Source organism: Stylophora pistillata, chromosome 2 (genome assembly GCF_964205215.1).
Source record: "Stylophora pistillata chromosome 2, jaStyPist1.2, whole genome shotgun sequence".
In the NCBI taxonomy this organism is placed as follows: domain Eukaryota; kingdom Metazoa; phylum Cnidaria; class Anthozoa; order Scleractinia; family Pocilloporidae; genus Stylophora; species Stylophora pistillata.
Window position 1 is genome coordinate 53,168,941 of NC_142520.1, and position 24,379 is coordinate 53,193,319.

Sequence of the window (24,379 nt, forward strand, 5' to 3'; positions counted from 1 at the left end):
AATGAATATACTCTGTCAATCTTATCCTTTAGCTCCATAACACTTCTCATTTCTTCAACTGTAAATGGATTCCCTCTCACATACAAAAAAATGAGTTTCTTCAGCTGTTTTATAGCAGGACTCAACATAGTCAACTGGTTTTAACTCAGCCCCAGTCCCTCCAGCTCCTCCATCTCCCCAATAGTATCAGGGATGGTGGTTAGATTGTTATGTGAGATGTCTAGTCTGGGAACGGTAATTTATTCAGTGGAATCAGATAAATCACTTGCTTGTGGAAGAAACGACTGAGTAGGAGATTAAAAGGTTAATGATTAAATGAAATCAGGCCCCAAATACATTTCCTCTTTCTGTTACACCCCTCACTAATATATACCTTTCTTTGTGGTAACCAAAAAAAAATATATCAGATATAACTTAACAAATTACTTATCGTCTTTATTACATATTTACATCATCAGTTAAGTACAACACTAACGAAAACTGTTGATACTAGGAGCTCTTACGACAATTTTGTTTTTACTTACTATCCGTGAACGTCCTCTCCTTTTTGTATTTTTTGATGGATTTATGATCAGCGGATGAGAATTTTATCCCAGAAACTTTCAATCGCTTTCAATCGCCCAAATTAAGTGACAATAAATCGAATTTAGGAGAGAAAATTTGTTAACACTTTCCTATAATTTCAACCTTATAAAGTTTGCTGGCCGTGTGTAACGTAGTCTATACAAAAGTGAACTGCAAGACTAAATACTTCAAACTTGAACTCTTACTTAAAAGCGCTTTTTTTTAACAGATGGCCTCCTTCACAATCAGTGATTCTACCTATCGAATAAATTAATTCACTTTTCTCTTTCATTCATTTTACTTTCATTTTTATATCAATTCCTTCGCCATGATGTTTTGGTCTCCGAAATCGCTTCTCACTCGTCCACGATGATCGCCAAGCGCATTCTCTTCTGGTCGGGGATCGCTAGACTGCTGGACTGGACCGCTGGACTGGACCGCTAGACTTCTGGACTGGACCGCTGTACTGCTCTATTTCTAGGATAGTAGGCTCCACGTGAAGAGTACTTTAAGTGGTTACACGCTGGACAGCTGGACAGAAAGGAGAGAAGAGGTTAGTGTATTAGATCAACTGGTTACCATGCCTCTCTCCCATAAGTAAATAGTAAAACAAACGCTATCCTAAAGAGGATTTGGCATTCACACCTGACCAGATCATGAAATTAAAAAAAATACCAGACGTTACTAAGTGGAGAGGGTGATATCGTTGTGCTGAGTAAAGTAACAAAGCCAACAATAAAGGGACTTATCACGTCATTTTAAATTGGCCAATTACATTTGAATGGTACGACACGAACACGTAACACCATATATTTGTTTCAGTCCCGAGATTCAGGAAATTAAATGAACTAATTTACTTTTGATATCAGCACAAATGTGGTTAACATCATTTTGTGAAAAAAGATTTGTTTACCATATTTATTCCAGAACACTAATCTGTTTTTTGTCTTTTAGAAGTCTCTTCTTCCTGACATGGGAAACTGTCGTCTTCGATTCTTCTCTTTTCTGTATGACCTACGAGAAGCACGATAATAACACGGTAATAAAACACTTCTTTCACGGTGGTTTCTGTCTTTTTTTTCTTTAAGGCCCCACAGGCAATCAATGACTTGGCCACTAAAGTAACGCGCATGTCCTCGTACTCGATGGAAGTTGCATTTTCCCGCGCTTGGTGCAGGTTCAAAGTTTACCGCGTTTGATGCATATTCAAAGTTTCCTGCGCTTGGGGCATGTTCAAAGTTTCTCGTGCTTGGTGCATGTTCAAACTTTCTCGTGTTTGGTGCATGTTCAAACTTTCTCGTGCTTGGTGCATGTTCAAACTTTCTCGTGCTTGGCGCATGTTCAAAGTTTCTCGTGTTTGGTGCATGTTCAAACTTTCTCGTGTTTGGTGCATGTTCAAAGTTTCCCGCGCTTGGTGCATGTTCAAAGTTTCTCGTGCTTGGTGCATGTTCAAACTTTCTCGTGTTTGGTGCATGTTCAAAGTTTCCCGCGCTTGGTGCATGTTCAAAGTTTATGCCTTTCTCAGTTATGAAGGGAGGATGTGGTCTTTATGTACAGTGCAGGGTTGTCAAAGAAGCCCGACACGCGGCGCATTTTACTGTCTACTCTGAAAAACAAGCCGGCTACTCCGAATGCATGTGGCTAAATTCACAGCCTAGCGGCATAACATTGTGCCGCGTACTTTGTATCATTGTTCACAGTCAAGCTACTCAACTGAAATCTTTTTAACGACCCTGATTAATTAAGAGGGACAAACTAAACGTACCAAAAGGTACCACAACTGAAAAATAACCCTTAGAAAATAGTTCTAGAGGCTCTGGATGTTAAGTGATACCCAGGTTTGAACTCCTAGCTGCTCTGGCCGATAGCCGAGACTGTTCTTGATGGTCCTAAGCTCAGCTCCTCGGTCAGAATTCAAGATCGCCAACTGGTTTGTCCAGTTTCTTCCCATCTATCCTTATTCTTATCCTTCCTTCTCATGTTTACCTAACATAACTGTTTTCTAACTTTTTTTCTTTGAATTTTTGGCCACAATGTATAAAAATAAGAGGCACCAGTTATTGATCCTTCCCTAATAGTGGAGTCAGATTTTTGCAGTTCCAAGTTTTCCATAAAAACATGTTCATACATTCCTAATTTTTTGCTTAGAGCCAAGAGACATGAAATAGATTACTTTCCCTTGATATTAAGCCTTGTAGTCGGATTGAGACGATCTGGGCTAGTTTTGAGGTACTGCCTTCTTCTAGAGACTGATAACGTGACGGTACGTTACAATAATTTACGTTTCGTTACGCTACGAAATCGTTAGCATACCTAGACGTTAAATCAGGAAGTAACATCTTATTACTCATACGCACTAACACTGGTTGCCAAGTTAAAGATAATTTATGCAGCCCTCAGTGAGCGCATAATTATGGAAATTTCTGAGACTGCTTCCTAAGCGACTCCATGCCAGGCAATAAAAATAGTAATTTAAAATAATTCATAACAACAATTTTGAACTAAGCAACATTCTTGAAAATAATTACCTTGGTGGTAACAAATTTTACGTAACATTTTACGGTTTTCTTCTTTTTAAGTAGTTTATCATAATTTATAGATGACGTTTAGTTCCATTGTAAAGTAAGTCACATTTCAGCCGGCCCGGGGACTGCAATGATTTTACTCCTTGATAAAGCTATCTCTATCTAATGTAATGAGCTGTACCTTCAGCGGGTTGAAGGCTGACATAGTGCACCTCATGAATATGTCCCAGCACAAGTGCTTTGCTTTCGTCAACTGGACAATATGGCGTAATCATTACATCATTGCTATGGGGTAGACTGCTGACCACACGAATGCACGTTTTATAGTAGTTTGCTGCGGCACACAGAATCACGTGATCACCCCAAGCGCCATCTTGTTCCATGTGTGTTAAGTATTCAGTCCATGTTTTATGTCCAGGGACAAAGTGAAACAAATCTGTTCCATCCGGCTGTAAGAAAATCAGTTAAAGAAACAAACTTAAAGAGGATTGTTGATAGGAACTTTAGCGCGCGGAGTACGAGTCATGGAGTAATTTTTTTAAGAATGGTACGAGACAACCTTTAATTAGCATTTATTGTAGAACAGCAACGATTCGCAAACAGCAGAAAAACAACAGGAAAGATCCATCATTAAGAGAATAACTGGAGTTTTGTTTAGTGTTATCTGATAGATGTTTAAGAGAGGGCATTTTTTAAACCAAAATATTCAAATGACTAAAACCGTAAAAGTCTGCTACTTCGGAGGCCCACATTAAGTAACAAATGGATTCAATTGTAACCAACATCATTGTGAGGCTTCTTAAATAATAAAGTTATGCTGTAAACACTGGGATAGGCTCTGGTGGTGTTGACCCGTATACACACTTAACCTCAAAAAGAACCGTAAGTAACTATGTTAGAAATACCAACATCAACTTACTAGTTTGGGGTTACTTCTAAGGTGCTGAACCAAGGTTTGTCTTAATCTGCCAGGTGGGATTTTGATTCCTTTAACAATTTCCAGTTGTTCTGACAAGGCATAGAACATGCAATTTCCTGATCCTTGATTGTCAGATATCGTGAAGCCCTTGTCTGATGCAGTAGTCCTCAGCCCCAATGATAGATCTGTTCCGCTCTTGACTTTGCTTGCATCAAGTTGCATCTGCTGAAGTTCCCGGATGATTCGGTCATGAGAACCTAGAAGGGACAAAAAGTTTTTTTAATCTGACAGCATGAAAGAAGCGTAACAATTGTCAGCTGGAAAATAACAATTCTTAAACAAGTATGAGTAACTTGGAGGGTAAAAAGGCAAAGAAGACCTTCGACGACCAAACAACGGATGTTTTGTTCAACAACTGAGCATTGAAGAGATAAACTGCAAGAGACTTTTTATGTGCGAACCATCACACCAATAACCAAAAGAGAAGAAGAAGTAAAGAACAATTTACGTCAAGGTCTGCACTCTAACATATCTGTGTAACTGGAAAAAAAAAACCGTAGGGCCAGTAATTCAAACAAAGTTCAGAAGTTGTTCAACAAAACCGCGTTCTAAAATATAGTGAATTTAGCTGAATCTTTTATCTGTACATTTATTCTTCTGAAAAGTGTCACTTTGTTCCTAAATGTCTTTGGATTCTAAGACAAGAAATCAGAGATGTGAATAATAATATATGTCTCACTAGCACAAAATATTATCAAAAGTACCATTTTCACAAAGCGCTGGCCTTAGATTGAAAGTTAAGAAGAGGAGCAACTGCTGGATCGTCTTATAACCTGTGTGAAGTTCTTTGGGGAAGTCAATTGCCGTGTGTTATTGATACTTTTGCCGGACCAACACTCAAGGTCTTAAAATAATTGAGAAGAATTTGCTACCTTTCTATAACATCAAGAAATGGTTAGATATTCTAGTCTTCTCGGATAGGGACGAATAAATGGAGGTTCCGTCTCCTGCAGGGTTGGGGGTAGGAGACGTTAATTTCCCACACACGAGATTACTGTGTGATGGATGTCCTCCCCTGGGGTGGGATGGGTGGGTTAGGACAGCAGGTCCACATCAGCTATTACAGCTGCCAATTAATCAACCTGCTTAAACAAATAAATGAACCTGAACTTGAACTTGAACTTGAACTATGCCTTTCTCGATTATGAAGGGAGGATGTGGTCTTTATGTACAGTGCAGGGTTGTCAAAAAAGCCCGACACGCGGCGCATTTTACTGTCTACTCTGAAAAACAAGCCGGCTACTCCGAATGCATGTGGCTAAATTCACAGCCTAGTGGCATAACATTGTGCCGCGTACTTTGTATCATTGTTCACAGTCAAGCTACTCAACTGAAATCTTTTTAACGACCCTGATTAATTAAGAGGGACAAACTAAACGTACCAAAAGGTACCACAACTGAAAAATAACCCTTAGAAAATAGTTCTAGGGGCTCTGGATGTTAAGTGATACCCAGGTTTGAACTCCTAGCTGCTCTGGCCGATAGCCGAGACTGTTCTTGATGGTCCTAAGCTCAGCTCCTTGGTCAGAATTCAAGATCGCCAACTGGTTTGTCCGGCTTGATACCAACTATCCTTATTCTTATCCTTCCTTCTCATGTTTACCTAACATAACTGTTTTCTAACTTTTTTTCTTTGAATTTTTGGCCACAATGTATAAAAATAAGAGGCACCAGTTACTGATCCCTCCCTAATAGTGGAGTCAGTTTTTTGCAGTTTCAAGTTTTCCATAAAAACATGTTCATACATTCCTAATTTTTTGTTTAGAGCCAAGAGACATGATATAGATTAATGCCCCTTGATATTAAGCCTTGTAGTCGGATTGAGGCGATCTGGGCTAGTTTTGAGGTACTGCCTTCTTCTAGAGACTGATAACGTGACGGTACGTTACAATAATTTACGTTTTGTTACGCTACGAAATAGTTAGCTTACCTGGAAGTTAAATCAGGAAGTAACATCTTATTACTCATACGCACTAGCACTGGTTGCCACGTTGAAGATAATTTATGCAGCTCTCAGTGGGCACATAATTATGGAAATTTCTGAGACTGCTTCCTAAGCGACTCCATGCCAGGCAATAAAAATAGTAATTTAAAATAACTCATAACAACAATTTTGAACAAAGCGACATTCTTGAAAATAATTACCTTGGTGGTAACAAAAATTTTCAGCTAGGTCTTTGCGCTGTACACGTTCGTCCTGTAATGCAGCATTCAAAACTTGGAAAGTTGCTATGCAACCTTTCTTCTGTTTCCAGTGTTTTAACATGTGATATGCTCTCTCGTCCAGACCCTTTCGTCTTTCTCCTATATCGTCTAGCTTTACATCCTCGACGTCGAGGCGACGCCCAAGCTTTATCCACTTTTCACCAATTTGGGAGGCTAATTGTTCCAATTCATTATCTGTTGGTGTGCCTTGTTTTACTACAAAAAGAAAAAAGAAATAATTTCTATAGAACCACTACTGATACGGTCTTTTTACTGGGATCTCTGTACAAAATCAATCAATCACACTGTAAGCAAAGAACAATGATTCCAACCAGAAGCGTGTAATGGTCCAATTATATCAATCAGTGTTCAAGGCCGGAGGTAAGCTAACATGGCAAAAAACTTAAAGCAGTGAATTCAGTCTGTCTTACCATAATTTTTCTGTTGTAAAGATTTTTGTGATGTACAAACTTCACTAGATGGATCAGAATCCTGTAACAAAAAAACAAAAAAAACCATCTTAATGGTTTCTTCAGCATGTAAGACATAACATGTTCCCAAAAAAGACCTTCCTACTTCAGGTTGAATTTGTTTAGAAAGTACAGGCTCTTGTAAAGGAAGAAAACCACAACCTTGCGAAGAAACCAAAGAAAAATTACTCAACCTCCAGCCTTAGTCGAGGAAATGAGCCAACAACAAACTTAACACGTCATCCCCTGACATCAGTATGCATATTCTCCATACTTTTCTCTAAACATTTCTTAAGGTGCTGACTAAGAGAATTTAATTAACAATCAAGAGCTTCTTTAGTTGATGATCATTTCCTATATTCTCCTGACCTTAATGTGAGACTCAGGGGTGATATTGTAAGGAGAAATTAGATGTTAGTCCCTCTTAGGGGTTATAAAAAGGGTTAAGCTACTTGTGACACAAGGATTAGGAGTCAATTAAACCAGGGCATAGTGGAGAGAGGTGAGTACCTCATCAATAGGGCAAACACAGTTAGCTCCAGAAAGGATTGTCAAAAAATAAAAATTAATGGAAATTCTAATTTCTTTACTCAGGGTTCATACCCTTTTTTCAAACAAATTTCAAGGATTTTTCCAGGACTTCTCCAGGCTCAGATTGATTGTTCCAGGACTTGTTGGGTAACAAAAATAAGCCCGGCGAGGGTAGCCAAGGTCAACCAAACTGGTGTTACAGGGCGATTTTCGCTGCAGATTTTCATTGTACTTCACCCGCCTCTGTTTGTGCGAGCCTCGTTTTACTAGGTTTACTCTGCTTCCCCATATTTGCTTTATTAAGTGACCGAAAAATGTCGAGTTAGGAGGGCGGGAAAAATTTTCTTTCACTTGCTCTGCATCAGAAATTATGTCGTTGACTCGAAAGAGACATCCCTCACAGTGTTCAAAGTTCCGAAGCAACCTACAACAAAATATGTTCATATTGTACATGTATTCGTAATATTTTATTGTATCTGTGATAGAATTCGAAGGTATCGCAGTTAGTCTTCCTCGTTAGTTATATTTTTAAAAGCTTACCATGCCTTCCATGCCAGCGATGAAGTCATCAGGTTAAAAAGAACAGGAACAAAAAAAATAATGACTTCGGCGAATTCGAATTCGAGGATTAGATCAACAATGACGATCCATCCTGTATTCACGAGATCAAAGCAACGATCAAAACATCAATGTTACCAAAGCAAAGTAAAATTTAAATTAATAAACACATTTCCATTCGATGTTGATTGGTCGATCAAAACAATGCGGTCTTGACAAAACCTCTCGAGGGGACCAGGGGAGCTAACGGGTTTGTTTTTGGACTGCAGGCCGCTGGCTACCCTCGCCGGGCTTATTTTTGTTACCCAACATACTGTGCGATCGGCAACCGGGCCGCGAACGTTTCAAGCAGCCAAATTTGAAATTGGAAAGCCGATCGATCTGGAGATAAAAGTATCGCTAGTGAAAGATCTGTGGGAGGAATTGTGAATTGAGCTACGTCTTTCAAACGTTGTTCTTTACCTCAATGTCTATTTTTCGAGGGGGGAGATCCATTTCTAGTTGGCACCGTTTATTGTCTGGCCTCTTTTCTCTGCTCTTGTAGAACTCTATTTTTAGCCATCCTTTGTCGACAACATGCACCCTTAAATTCCTCTTTATAGAATCGTCCTTTTCAAACCTGTAAGGAAATGAGACAATTTCTTGATCCTTCGCAGTAAAGCACTATTTGAGCAATAGTGAAAATCAGACCTGCTCCCAGTTGGCTTGTTAGCTCAATTGGTAGAGCGCTGCACTAGTATCGCAGAGGTCAGTGGTTCGAGTCCCGTACAGGCCTGAAATTTTTTTCAGGTCTGATTTTCACTATTGCTCAAATAGTGCTTTACTGCGAAGGATCGTTCTCATATACGTCTCATAACCGCAGTTCACACATATGTTTCATATGTTTGTTGTTGTTTGATTTATCATCTACGGGTTTATATCGAATTAATTTGATGGCCTGCTCCCAGTTGGCTTGTTAGCTCAATTGGTAGAGCGCTGCACTAGTATCGCAGAGGTCAGTGGTTCGAGTCCCGTACAGGCCTGAAATTTTTTTCAGGTCTGATTTTCACTATTGCTCAAATAGTGCTTTACTGCGAAGGATCGTTCTCATATAAATAAATATCTTATTAACCAAGCTTGCTCGGGACCGTACCGAAAGAATATCGGCCCTCGCTCTTTTTTGTACGGACCTCGCTGCGCTCGGTCCGTACTGTCAAGACCTCGGGCCGATATTCTCCCAGTACGGCCCTCGCGCTTGGTTAATAAGATATATATATTGCGGTAATCTTGTGACTGAGTTTATTGAACACCAATATGATAGAATAGATGACGAGGCTTTCTTTAAAAAGTACTTTTCGTCGTATAGTGGAAGAATTAAGAATGACTTCGGTGAAACAAAACTGAACTAACGATCAATCGTAGAGCAACTCTTCGTCGAAGATGACGGGAAAATGTCCAATCATTCGATACTAAGCGTTCTATCGCAAATGCTCCAATCTGATTGGCTGCGTTACTTGCTATCTATTCATTCCGTGATAGACAAAGCGAGTAGCTGAGCGTTGTGTGGTTGTGGGAACACAATATAAATAAAGATACGAGCCTGTCTTGTTGTTAAGTCCCTAAACACTACTTACTAAATTCTACTAGCTAAGCCTGAGGATAATGGCTATTTTAGTCTAATTTCTTGAATAAATATCACAGGAACTTTTTTTTGTTTTCTTTTTCAAAAAATTGGAAAAAAAATGCACGGTGGCCATTTTCAGTTTGCTTTGCTATAATAATCACCTCTCGTGGGTTGACAATGGCAAAATTTGAAGTAATTCTTGACCAATCAGTGGGCAAGTCTCCACAATCATTCGTGTAATTATGATTAAGCAAGATCATGGGTAACATAATTTATGTATTTACTTGAGGATGATGGTTTTGTCTTGAGTTTGAACATCTTCGTCTGTGTCTTCCGGCTCCCTCAGTTCCTCGTCTTCCTCTTCACTATCCTTCTCCTCTTCCTTCGGTTTGGGAGTAGTCTGTGTGGCTAAAGACAAAAAAAAAAAAAAAAAAAAAAAAAAAAAAAAAAAAAAAAAAAAAAAAAGAGGAGAAAGGAAAAAGAGAACAAGATGCCATAATTACAACTCTGTGTATTGTAACAAGAAGTACAGATCACTGGAAACCACGAACCACAGGGAAAACTGTGTAACTGGGAAAAGAACCCTTGGGCCCGTCATTTAAAGAGAGAAAAGAGCCGTTGTTTAACAAAAACTGTAAACCAAAGCTGCGTTCTAAACTATATTGAACTAAGCTGAATCTTTTATCTGAATATCTATTTTTGTGAACAGTGTCAAGAGGGCCAAAAGCTTGCAGTGGAAAGACAATTATTTAATGAAAAGAAACCTCTTAGAAAGAATACGAATGGCCCACTGCTTGCGTAACACAGCGGTTAGGGTTAGATTTAATAGAAATAAACTGGCCCAAATTTATTTCCTCTACCCAAATGTATTTTCCTCTACCTGTGTCAGATGACCACTTCATTCTGAAAAGCCGGTACGTAAAAGTGTTTTTATAGGAACGGCATTTACAATTTGGCTTCGCTTTGACAACGAGCAAAAAAAACGCTCCAAGTCTCCCTGTTTTTGGCAATTTATGTTTGTTTCCTGGTGAAATGGGAGTAAAACTTCCCCTGACTGAAAAAAACTACACCAAGCCATCCGTCCTGATTGGAAGTAAAAGAAAATCAAATTTATGTAGACATGTCTTTGGATTACAACCGATGAAAGCAGAGCTATAAATCTTGACATGAATCCCTCGTGCGAAACATTAGCTATTTTGGTACTTACTTGGAGTCACTATTGAATCAACTGTTAGTTGTTCGGTTGGCGTATCTACATTTCCGGCCTCCTGAGTTCTGAAACCTGTGTCTTGTCTTTTAGAGGCTAAACAGATAGAAAGAAACCTTTTTCAATATTGCACCAATCAAGAAGACGATAAAACAGCTGATTTCTATTCAGACTATTCAGGTTTAACACATTTTTTTATAGAGGGTGTCCCTGCTTTCCATGACGTTTTATTCCCATAACCTAAACTCTCGTTTTGAAATCATATCAGTCCATCAATTCTGTATGATAAGCTAAATGTTGTTATATTCTTAATAACTTCCAATAAAATAAAGCAAAAATTACAGTTACAACTATTCCAAGATAAGAAATGATTTGTAATAAACTTAATTCTTCCTTAATTAAAATCAAATAAACAGAAAGCAAAAATACAACAGCAATTCCTAGAACTGTGAAATGATTTGCAATAAACTTCTTAAATTCCAATCAACTAGAAAGCAAAAATTACAACTTACAATAATCCCTTACTGTAAAATGATTTGTAATAAACTTAATCCCTCCTCAATTCCCTACCAAATTATAGTACACTGTAGTTCAACTTAAATTTGAATGTCAGCCAAGTCGTTAAAATAAACCTTTCAAAATATAACCAAAACTTCCAGTACAAATGTCATGTATTTCTAAAGTGATGCAAACTTTGTTCAATCATACAGTATAACTGTAATGCTGAAGATTATGGGAATTTAAGGATACATCACTGTTTGGAAAAGGGGGGGGGGGTTAATTGGGTAAGCTTGCATAGAAAAAGAGATTACAAATGGGTCAACAATTTTGATGCAAACCTCTGCTGATGCAATTGTAAATTGTTGGCAAAGAGATGCCCATTACACAATGTCCTATTTAGTGGAATAAGAACAACTCATATAAACCTTGCAAGAAATGCTTTCGTGCAGCTAGGTAATCCTCCTTCTGAATAGTTGTCATCAGTTTCAGCTCAGTCAGGTCAAACTTCTTCAGAATGTCCTCTGTCACAAGATATTTCTGTGCCATGTCATTCAAGTGACCTGTGCAATAGTCATCCCACAGGGCATCCAGTATCTCCAGTGAAGTACACAGTACTGTTAATATCAAACTTCCTGGCTGGGAATCAACAAGTAGCACTTTGCGCACATCTGTTAAATACTGTAGAAAGCCATTTAGTTCATGTGGTTTAGTTGGGTCAACTACCTTGAAGCACTTGTGTGCAATGGAATTCAAAACTGCTTGTGTGCTGGGTGCACCATGACTTTCAACAATTGCTCCCTCAAAGCTCTCAGCACCTCCTGCTTGAGATAGGCTGGTGGATGTAGACAGTTCCACTGCCTTACGCTTACCTGCTCTTACTACTGTCTCCAGGCTTTCTGGTTGGGCACCCTGTGAGCCCAAAACTGTTCTTCCTGAAGTTCCAGTTGCTACCAGCTCCTCACCACCTTCTTGGATACCTTGACTTGATATAGCCACGGTTCCTGAAGCTCCACTTTGTGGATTAGGGTCTCGAATGGCCTCACAATCAATCCGCACTCGAAGTTCAACTGTGAGAGGATTAAGTCTCATTTACTAGTCAGCAACTACGCATTTACCGAAAAAAAAGTCCCCTGCACAGTGTTGTAAAGCGCATTAGAGCATTCCATGAAAATGCACTATAGAAATCGATACATTATTAATTTTTATTATAATTATTATTATTAAAAAGGCCATTGATGAGTGGTCCTGAGGCAGCTAGCCAACTAACCTACTAAGAAACTTAACTGACATTGATTTGGGCTTTAAAAATATATGCTGCCATTCCTGTTAAATTAAATATAAGTGCATGTATATGGTGCACTGTACAGGATATATATATATATATAAATAGCTACAAGAATTATATATGTACATTGCTCTTGGTTACCTCTTGAGCACTTTAATAGCTGATGAAATCTTCAATTCATTATATTCAATGAACTACCTCTGAAGTCTTGAACCAGTTTGTTATAATTATCAATGCTCCTCTAAGAGTTGAGCGCTCTTTGAAATACATTCAAATCAAGTTCAATACATATATATATATAATATATAACTGCAGACAGTGCACACTGTTTCGACCTATGTGGGTCTCATCAGTGCAGTGTAGACACTGGGCCAAGCTCTGGAATAAACCATTGCCTGGGCGCTACACTTGTGGGACCAAGTGCAGACATGTTGCCATGCGAGAGTGCTCAAATCACAACTAAGGTGATGAGCTTCGCCCGAATATATATAATATATATATATATATAATATATATATATAATATATATATATATATATACATTCTTGAACTTGATTTGATATAATTATATGATATATATGATATATATTTTATATAATATATATATATATATATATATATATACATTCTTGAACTTGATTTGAATGTATTTCAAAGAGCGCTCAACTCTTAGAGGAGCATTGATAATTATAACAAACTGGTTCAAGACTTCAGAGGTAGTTCATCGAATATAATGAATTGAAGATTTCATCAGCTATTAAAGTGCTCAATAGGTAACCAAGAGCAATGTACATATATAATTCTTGTAGCTATTTTGCCGACTGTGTTTGGAAAAAGTTTAATTTTCCAAGTTCTAATGTTGCTTGCAGGGTTCGAGGCCAACGATGATAAAAGGCCCGTTGTGTTAAAAAAAAATAATATAAATGTATATAATTTAATATATAATATATAATATATATATATATATATAATATAATGAATTTAAAGGGAAAAGATAGGCAGGAAAAAAAACAACAAGCTGACCTCCAGCTGAGGAATTGGGTTGCTGTCCCACTTTCAACTGATCTTTGAATCCTTGAACTACATCTTGAGCCACCTTTTGGGTTGCAGTTTTTACTTCCTCTCCAAGCTGATCTTTGATACCTTGGGCTTCATATTGAAGTTCTTGTCTTAAGCACTTCAGCAGATCATTAGTGCCTTTGGCCCCCTCAAAAACTGTTTCTGTCAAGCCCTTTATTGAGGAGTTTACCTTGTTCATATATTCCTTTACTTCTGTATCATTCTGGTACCAACTGAGCAATTCCTGCTCATGTCTCTTGTCTTTCTCAGTGAGGGGATCTTTCAAAAATGTACTAATAGCTTTCTGCCATTCTGTTTTCTTTACAGGGTTGATATGGTCTGCAATTTTTACCAAGGCCTCGCTTATTTCATTCCAAAGTACTAAAAACTCATCGTCTGATACTTCCATGTTCTCACTCACGTGACCATATAATGAATTACGGTAGTATTTAATTCTTGCTAAATCTGCCTCTATGCTTTGGTCTGTAGGTAGAGGTAAAGAATCCCAACCTTTGGCTGGAGGGGTGAGGCTGCAAATTGTTCTCAGCAACCGAAAGAGAAGAGTTATATCAAAATCTGTTGACTTTCCATACACCCCTGGGGATGGGTACAGGCAGTCCCACTGTGGTTTGGTGAGCTTTGTGGCCTTGAGTTGCTTCTCTGTGGCTGGATTCTTCAGTATTGCTGGAAGATTACTCGGTGGACATTTGTTGTCAAAAACCTCCCTCAATAGCACAGTACCTCCACCTATTAAAAGCCGAGCCATCCGTTGAAAATTATCTCGCCCTTTCGTAGGACAAAGCACCTCATCTGGTCCCAGAGCAGTACCCATTTTCAGCAGAACAATATATTGCCAGGGTTACAATTGAGTCCTTTCTTAACTCTATCACTAAGCCTGTGAAAGTAAAAGTTCTCAGTGTCACAAGACTAGAAATGACCCATTCAAATGTGATTGCCTTGACGTTATTTCAAACTTGATGACCAGAATTCACAATTTATACAATGTAATGTACTTATTGATTGAGACTGTATGCCAAACAAGAAGATATTTGGCTGGATGTCATGATAAGTACAGAGATGTGCAAATGAAAAAAGAATGCAAGCACTCTCATAGATCTCCTTTCTCAGGACACCCTCATGTAAAAACATAGTCGCTCTTTTATAGGAGCCAGGTTAGGAAATCTTTGATCTAGCCAGTTGGCACATAGAAATAACAACTTAATATTGTAGACAAACCAAAACAAAAGACTGAAATACCTTATTTAAACATGAAGGTGCGCTATATAAGGAAGTCTTCCCTGGGAAGACCTAGGCTCCAGTTTGTCACTCACCGTTGACATGTGCGGGTCAAATTTAAATGCTGGTAGACGAACAAAAGGAGCTAATGAGATATCTATTGTTTACTTCCACCAACAAGGTGGCAATGAGGTAATGTGCAAACCACCTACTTCGATCTCAAATTTACTGCCACAAATAAAGACAGTTTACATTGGAGAAAGGAAAGACAAATCTCAAAGATTCTTGTATTGTAATGAAGACATAAAACAATTTTGAGGAATGCGCCCGCTGTTCACTGCTTTGGAGTAGCTGTAACTCAAGCTGACTTGACTCTAAGAGTTCTACATCACACGACGGTTGATTGACAAATGGTCCAGTGGGACCTAAGGCTCTTTTTATAGCGCGCCTTCGTTTTTAAGGTGATAGGAAACCGTCTTTCAAGACACCTTAACTGACTATGTTCAAAGTGCTCAAAAATCAACTTTCCCTGTTTGCAGTCCAACTAACTTCACACATGTGCCAACCAAAAGATTGAAATTTGAAATAGTGGGCATGGCATGGCAATCACATTACTCTTATCAAGTCAGAAGGAAATTGCGTTGAACAGTTTTTGAGGATGGTCTTGGGAATTCCGCAATTAATTTCTTCATCACTTCAGGCATATAACTCAGAATTTTCTGTTTTTAAGTTAAGGCCTCAATGCTGAGTGAGTTTTAACGAGTAAAATCTAGCTGTTTCAAAATTATGATGCCACTACATGATTCTGTTTACAGAAAGAGTTCTCAAAGAAAGTTAATTATGTACATTGTTGTTTATATTATTACATGTTGACTATTTCAAGTCCTAAGGAAATTAGGCAAAATTTTATAGAGCCATTTCCATGATAAGAAAAGAAACTGAGCCCAGTATGTTTGTTTGCACAATGCGTAACGTAAGAAATATAGCACCAGGCAGTCACGATATGGTGTAAATTTGTCAGTCACCCTCCTAAAAGGATGAAGGGTAAATCAAATCTTAATATTTCTAAGGAAAAAATTTACAATGCATTCTTGATCTCAAAAGAGATTACTTTTCCTTCGTGGAATGGTGATATTAATAATTTCAAAGGGAGCTTAAGCAAAATTGTGTTTGGGACGCGAACGGAAGCCGGAAGCAAAAGTTCTTATTCCTGATGCACAATACTCCTTTCTGATCAGCATAATTTGGCTTAAAATGTGGCTAAAAGTGCGCAAGAATCCGTTGTGTTATTATTCCAATTGCCTTCTGCAAACAGCTTTACCACTATCTTCGTTACTATTGCAAATCGGCTCTCAGATTCCAAATGAGAGATTGCGTATTGCAATTACACCCGTTGAACCTCCCAGACAATTTCTCATTTGTTGAAGTTGTAACTTTAACATACCTTCAAGAATTCCTTATTGAAGGATTACGCATTCGTCGAGGCAAAAGATGTACACGGTTAGGCCTTTAACCTTCCGATTTTCTTCCTTCGAACTACATAACTATGATAAGTATGATTCTTTGGTTACTGGAAACATAGTAGCTTCGAAGAAGTGAGATGCCCAATCAATTAGTCAGCGGTAGTTTGGCAAAATGTTAATAGTGCGCTCAGCACGTCCAGTCTTTTTCGATGCTCAAGCATCGCGTTAACTATGGACTATCGCGGACTACTTAAACGGGAGAAAACCAAGCAAGAGGGGTCAAAGGCACAGTGACTCCATCAACACTCGATATAAAGGAAAAGGAGACCACATTTTTTCAAGGAAACTTTGACAATGTTTCTTTTTTCCGAGAATTTTTGCAGCAACGGAAAGTCTCAATGATTTCATCGAGAAATATCTACAGCAAAAATAGCCAGCAACTAAAGCATTGATAAGAGGATTTTGCCTTCACTGATTTACGTATGTAGTTGTTAAGTGTTCGAATTTGTCACTCGGTAGAATTCTAGTCGAATGATACTATTTGAATATATTTATCCTTTTAATTATTATTGCGAGCATTCTCAGAGAGAGCCCTTCTACGTGCCCGCCTTCGAACAATTGTCCCCAGCTGTCAGATCTGGGAGTCGCGCGGTGGTTCTTAAAAAAGAAAAAAAAATGTTCGCCAGTAATCTGACCGCAATGAAGAAAAAAAAAAACATCTGAAGTTCTCAGGATCAAGAAAACTTATTGAGTGCTCGGCCCTTATCCAGGAGCGGGTGGGCGATAAAGATCTTTCCTGATTACGGGATAAAGGATTGGAACTGTCGGAAAGAAGCTCTATCCATGCAACACTGGCGATTGTGAAAAAAATTATCTTTTTCCTTATTGTGTGATATGCACAGAGGCCCACGCGAGGCGAGGCCCGCTTATCCTCTCGCGTGACCCACCCTTCACGCGTGCCTCGCGTTTGCTTCGCTCTTCCCTTCACTCCCCTGTAAAACAAAAAACAAATCACTACTTGTTCTATAATCTTATATTTATTCGGGGAATTTTTTTTTTTTTTTTTTTACTATATTACCTTATACCAAGATTTTGTTGGTAGCTCTGCTGTATGTATCAACACTTTTGTACAGGTTATATCTTGTAAAACTTAAAGTTATTGAACAGTCAGGTGCCCACCATAGAACCCTATCGACAACAGTGTAGCCAATTACCAATTCAAACAAAGGAAGTTTGGTGCATGCGTTTTCGTCTGGGTTGAGTTGTGGGATGTCGTGTGCTTCTGGTTAAGTTATAAAGTTGTTTTTCAAAATGGTGGCATCCGCAGTCGAATTTGTGGCAAGAAAAAGAACTTTCAATGGTTTGGTTTCTCTTTAGAGTCTCAAAACGTGGTAAGAATTTAACGTTTTTGTATACTTTTCCCCAGTGGATATAAACATTTCAGGGTTTCCGGAGTATACTACTCCTATATATTAGCTAACTTGCAGTGGACCTTTGGTGGTGTTCGACCGGTGCAGGATTGGTGCAGGCCTCTGTCTTAAACAGGTTCGAGTAAAGTGCACATAGATAACGAAGCTAACTGTAAATTTCTTCACAGTAGTCACAACTTGAAAAAAAATCAGCTATTTTAAGCCACTTTTATCGCGTGTGATGATGGAAATTGTAAAAATGCTAGTGTATTCCGTGATTTAGAGGCGTAAGTGATGTCTTGAAAGTTTGCGTGATTGCACGAGCCGCTGGAAAGTGCAATTTGAAAACTTTCCAAAACATCTTTTCTGAATATTACAGAATCTATGAGCAATTTACACGACCTTTTGTCTTTGTTATTAACAAAATCACTTTTCAGGGCAACTTTCACATTCTAGGTGCGCATAGCTCTAAAAATCTCCGGCAATGGTTTTGAAAACGTTTCTGCTCTCTTAAAATTGGGTTTAATCGATACGATAGATAGATAGATAGATAGATAGTTCATTAGAATATCGAACATGGCAGTCCGTAGGCTTCGTTACAATTACTAAGAACTAGGAATAAATAAATTCCAAATACAAATTGAAATTATAATAAAACCATAAATGTGAAAAACTCTCTATATATGACTATGTATAAACTAGTCTAAAAAAAAATTTTTTTATGTACACGTACTTGGAATAAAAGTGTTCTTAAAACGATTTGTATGTGTACGGGGCATGGCATAAGCCCTGGACTGTCTTAGATTATATCTGTGTTCTCTCTTAGGAGGTAAGACAGGCACGACGTTGTGATCCGGGCATGACATGATAGACTCGAAAAGCTTCCTACACAGAGCCACGCGTCTTGCGTGCAAGGTTACTAAGTCGAACCTGGCCAAACATTCGAAATATGACGCATAAGGACAAATGATGGAGAGCGCTCTCTTTTGTACTCGTTCAATGTCGTCACTGAGATACTGTGCAAGCGCGTGATGGAAAACTGGCGTACTTTACTCTAAAACAGATCTTTTCACGGTGCAATAAAAATTTATAATGTCGCTCAGTGGAACGTTGGCGCGCTTTAGAAGAACAATAAAATAAAGGCGCTTGTTCGCTTTCTTAATGCACTCTGAGATATGTTCATTCCATTTTAAATCTGAGCTTATAGTGACTCCTAGGATTTTTACACTGTTTGATACTGATAGTTCCTTGCCATGAATCACAATTGGTGGAAAATTGTGAGTGTTCCTTTTAAAGTCAATGCGCATCTCCTTGCATTTATCCGCGTTCAGTTCCATCCTATTTTCGATCGACCACGCCTCAACAGCGGAAACTGCGCTTTGTACATCACTGGTCAAACCTCGCGGTATCGTTTGGGCGATAGTCGTGTCGTCTACATACTTCCAAGTGAGCGCGTCGACCTCAAGATCGTTGATCATTAATAAGAACAACCAGGGACCAAGCTGGTCTCCTGTGGTACCCCGGCGGGGACTGAGCCCCATTCTGACCTGCAGTCTGACGACAACCTGACACGTTGTTTCCTGTCTGACAGAAAATCCAGCACCCAGACGCGAACCCACCGTGGCATGTCCAAGGCTTCGATCTTACTGGTCAGCAAATTGTGATCAATAAGATCAAAGGCCTTACGATAGTCGAAAAATACCACTCTAACAGCCGCGCCTGTGGCGTCAGTGGCTTGTGACCAGTTATGTACCATGGAAATCAGAGCGTACAAGGTGGAGGATCTTGGAATACCGCCATATTGGTTCGGGTCTATAATCTGCAACACCGCTGGACTGACGTATCTGAGTACCACAAAATCTTCGGCAACCTTAGAGATAGCGGGCGTCAAGGAGATAGGACGCAGGTGCTTAGTAGCATCTACCACGGGTTTTTGCTTAGGGAGAGGCACCACGTCCCCAAGCTTCCAAGAGGCGGGAAGCCTTTCTTCTCTAAAGCTCGCGGTCAGTATAGATGTAATAGGCTGTGCGAGAATCACTGCATATTCCCTCACAAGCCAGTTACCGATGTCGTCAAGTTCAACTGCCTTCCTCGGGTTTAGATCGGTTAGAGCGTGTAGGACATCAAATTCCGTAATTAAAGGCATATCGGAGTCCTCCACTACAGTCGGGACAGCGTATAGGGGTTGGTAATGCTTCATGGGTTCTAAGAACACAGCGTTGATGGCGTTAGCTAGTTCAACGTCACTTCGGCGATCAAAACTGTCCCCGAGCTGAAGGTTGAAAAGGAGACTTTCAGAAGATGAGAAGATGACGCAGGATTCATACCGGCGATTCGTTTAACTGCGCTCCACCACTGCGAGGGCTTGATGTTCTTTAAATTATTCACTTTGCTTGCATAGTTTTTACTGTGAAGTGACTTACGCGTGCAGTTGACGTCATTTCGATATCGCCGGTATTGATCCATGTCTCCATTGTGGAAGGCGTGTTGACGGATCTTAATGAGGTTCTTAAACCGCTCAGTAACCCACGGGGGGTCATTCGGGTGAAGTCTGACATGTATAACCGGCATTAAGTGGTCAAGACCAATTTTGATGAAATCCGTAAACAGCGCCAATTTAGCCTCGCAGTTGGATGCCTCGCTAACCACTGACCAGTCGATAGATGCGAGGAAACGCCCAAGCTCGGACGTGCGACTGGCCCGAGTGTCCCGCTTGGAAAGGGTTCTTCTACTTGGGCCTTCCCTTGGAGCACGAGTTGTTGGGTGCACGAAGACATCATTGTGATCCGATAAACCAAACGGCGGTAAAATCTGAACGGAATTTATATCCTACAAATCTGGTTGGTTGGTGAAGACCAGGTTCAGGATCTGATCACCCCTAGTGGTCTTGTTGACCAATTGCCGCAGTCCGAATTGTGCAGCTAAACGATTCAACTTTAGGCGATTGAAATCGCCGCAGAGTAGAATCCCGCAACCTGGGAATTCTCCCTCAACAGTAGTCAAGGATGCTGATAGATAGTCCAACAAAGCAGTGTCTCTGGCGCTGTCGTTGAAGAACGGATGGTATATCGTGGCCGTGATAACGCAGGGTGTCCCGCGCGGGAGTCTTTTTGGTCTTAACCACGCCCAAAGAACTTCGTACTCAGGGTCTTGTAAGTGATCAAGAGATTTATACCTGATCGAGTCCACTATATAGAGCCCAATCCCTCCGTGAATGTCCGTGGTGCGGTTTCTAGAAATAAACGAGTAACCGAGAATGTGGAGGTGGTTTTCGCTGATGGTGTCCCTCAACCACGTTTCGGTAATGAACCCTAAATTTGGTTTGTAGTCTAAGATGGTAGAACGAACTTCGTCGATCTTGGGCGCCAGAGACATTGTGTTTGCAAGCATCAAGCTCATGCCAAACACGCTACGCGATTCAATGGGACGATCCGTGATGACTGGAAAAGTATTGTTGTCAGTCCGAGAGTTTGAAGTGTTCGTTCCGTTCTCGGGCAACACCGGCGGAACGGAAGGGTTGTTTGTTTTGTCAGTTTGAAAGGTGTTACCTTGAAAATTTAATAGGCTCGACGAGCGGTTATGCAAATTACTAGATTCGTGGTCCAGTGCAGCAATTTGGTCAGAGCCCATCAAATCATCTTCATTTGGAGTTAGAGAGACGTTGGCATGGAATTGTCTTGCAGTTCCTAAGCACGATACACTGTTACCTTGCTTTCTGCGACCGCCACGATACAAGGGTTTAAAGACAGTACCTGAGAAACTCTGCACCTATCCCTCCCCAAACTCAATGTTAACCCTAGCTTGATCTTCGATACTATAGTGAATCCGCCCTCAGATTTCAGATGGGCGATTGAGTAGTGCTTGATACCCGTTGAGCCTCTCAGGGGACAGCTTTCTCGTCTTTTGACGTTGTAAATCTAACATACCTTAAAGAATTCCTTATTGAAGGGTTACGCATTCGTCGATACAAAAGAAGTAGACAGTTAGACCTTTTACCTCCCGATTTTCTTCCTTCGAACTACATCAGTGTAATTCTTTGATTCCAAGGAACACCTGCGCTTGAGAGGAGCTTCAAAGAGGGAGAGGGAGATGCGCAATAAATGAGTCAGCGTTAGTTTGACAAATGTTACGCGTACGTGCATCCTTATTAGCTCATACGTCACGCTTTCGCGAAGCGGGAAAACCAGAGGAGCGGGATCAAAGCCGTCATGCCCCAAGAGACTCCATCAACACAGGAAGTAAAGGAAAAAGAGACTAAACTTTTTCCAAGAGACTTTGACAATGTTCATTTTTCCGGGAATTATTGCAGCGACGAAAAAGTCTCAATGATTTGATCGTGAAATATCTACAGCAACAATAGCCAGCAACTAAAGTATTATTAATAGGATCTCGCCTTCGCTGATTTACGTCTGAAGTAATTAAGTGTTCGAATTTGTCACCTGGTAAAATTCTTACCAAATAACGCTATTGAATAAAGCTATCCTTTTAGTTATCAATGCGAACCCTTTCAGAAAGAGCCCTTCCCAGTTTCCGCCTTGGAGTAACTACCACCAACTCCCCCTCCCCCCCCCCCCCTCCCCGATCCAGATCTAGTTTGTGCTATATTTCAATTCAAGGAGTCGTAGGGTGGTTCTTTTCTTAAAAAAGAAAAAAAGAAAGGGTGCTCGTCAGTAGTCTGACCGCGATGAAAAAAAAAACCTACCTGAAGTTCCAAGGATTAAGAAAATTGAGAGAGTGCCCGGCCCGTATCTAGAGGCGGGTGATAAATATCTTTCTTGAATACAAGATCAAGGATTGTAGCTGTTAGACAGCGCCAGCGCTGCGTCACGAGGAAACGCAGATACATTAACGCGTCAAGATTCCCTTGTCTTCTCATCATCAAGGGCACCACATCGGAGCCTTCGCCACCATTAACTATAATGTAAATAGTAGAATTCTAAACAGCATTTACGATCTTGCGGGTAAAGGAGTACCTCACCCCTTCAACTAGGACAGAGATTTCGAGCTTTGGTTCGTTATTGCATCTTGTGTCTTGCGTGACTGGCGTTGTGTGACTCACTTTACGTCTCTACAATTACGGGACACACAAAAGTTATTCGATATGGAGAGGAACGCGATTAGAGTACAGCCTGCTTGCCACTCAGACAGAAAGAAGCGTTTATTCATGTAACACTGAATAATGATTGTAATTAATACATCACTGGCAATTGGAAACATTTATCTTTCATTTGATTTTGTATTTTAGTGTAAGGGTGGAGTAAAGGTAAAGTGGTATGCACAAAGGGCACATGCGAGGCGGGGAGCACTTATCCTCTCGCGCGCCCACCCTTCACGCGCGCCTCGCGTTTGCTTCGCTCTTCCTTTATGTGATCATATGGATTAAGAAAAAAGCCACTGTAGTCATAACACTTATTTATCTTGTCCAGCCTTGGAATCGAGAAATGGACAACAAAAAAGGCGCTAAATAAGCGTAAATCTTGCAAGTTTGAATCAACTAGCTTTTAATCCGCGAGAGAAAGAAACGCGCGGCTCACGTGACCGAAAATGGCGCGAAAATCCACCGCGCACGGACTGGGCTAGCTACAGACACACTTTACTCCTGAAAAACAAGCATAAAAAAAACCAAGTCACTACTATTCTTATATCCATTCAGGGATTCTGTTTCTACCCCAATATTACCTTAAATCAAAAATTTGTAGATAGCTCTGCTCTATGCGCTTTATGCATCATCAATTTTGTAAAGGTTGTATTTGAAAAACTTAAAGTTATTGAACACTGTCAGGAGCCCACCTGACACTGAAGAGTTACTCCATATTGTATTTAACATATTTCCATTTGATGCCACGGAACTACCGGAAAATCAATATAGCATCCTCCAGTTGTTGAATTAGTATAGTTTCGTCCCTCTTTTTTTGTTGGGAAGTTTGATGATTTTTCCGGGAGAAATTACCTGTTTATCTCTCCTGTGAGTGATAAGGTGAAAAGAGCAAATTGAAATTATGACACGACCGCGTTGTGATATTCCAGAGAGGAGTGTAACCTTGCGACAATTTTCCTCGAATGCGCCTGAAACTTGATTGTTGTTTAGTTAGTAACTTGGCCGCTTATCTCGAGGGTTAAAGACTTCATGGCTGCACTCGAACCTTTATCGATTCGTACCGAAGCGCTAGCTATGCTACAACAGTGCAGCCAATTACCAAAACAAAGGCTGTTTGTGGTGCATACGTTTTCGTCTGCCATTTGGGTTGAGTTATGGGATGTCGTGTGTTTCCGGCTAGGTTACAAGCTTGCTTTTCAAAATGGCTGCGTTCGCAGTACAATTTGTGACAAAGAAAAGAATCTTCGAAGGTTCTGCGTCCTTTTGGAATCTCAAAACTCGGTAAGTAGTTAACGTTTTTATATACTTTTAAACAGCTAATATGAAAATTTCAGGGATTCCGGGGTTTACTTCTCCCTCAAATTAGCAAATTTAAGACGGGGCCCTGCTAGAGTTCGACTGGTGCGCGTGTAGACTTCAACTGACACAGGTCTCTGTGATGTTTTGAAAGTTTGCATTATTGCACGAACCGTCGGAAAGTGCAATTTGAAAACTTATTGCAAAACATCACGTGTGAATATCACGAGGTGTACGAGTAATGCACGTGATTATTGTCTTTTATGTCATCAACAAAATCCTTTCTTAAGGCTTTTTCGCATTCTAGGTGCACGTAGCTCTAAACACCCCAGCGGTGGGTTTGAAAAAAATTTCTCTTCTCATATAAATGGTTATATTTAATACAAGGAT

The 24,379-nt window shown here is 39.9% G+C and overlaps 1 protein-coding gene across 2 annotated transcripts; it reads right to left on the reverse strand.

Annotated features, from left to right (window-relative positions):
- Positions 1-410: 410 nt before the first annotated feature.
- Positions 411-16,325, reverse strand: LOC111320265 (uncharacterized). 2 transcript variants are annotated; one of them, XM_088750506.1, is made up of 12 exons: positions 16,168-16,325; positions 13,452-14,382; positions 11,569-12,210; positions 10,643-10,738; positions 9,720-9,843; positions 8,295-8,451; positions 6,705-6,765; positions 6,214-6,489; positions 4,009-4,265; positions 3,271-3,538; positions 1,478-1,578; positions 411-1,095 (listed from the first exon to the last, which is right to left on the reverse strand). In XM_088750506.1, exons 2-11 carry the CDS (start codon positions 14,317-14,319, stop codon positions 1,496-1,498), a joined length of 2,832 nt encoding a protein of 943 aa, XP_088606632.1. In that variant the 5' UTR covers positions 14,320-14,382; positions 16,168-16,325; the 3' UTR covers positions 411-1,095; positions 1,478-1,495. The 2 variants fall into 2 exon arrangements, with proteins under 2 accessions (XP_088606632.1, XP_088606633.1); XM_088750507.1 differs by lacking the exons at positions 3,271-3,538; positions 4,009-4,265.
- Positions 16,326-24,379: the final 8,054 nt, after the last annotated feature.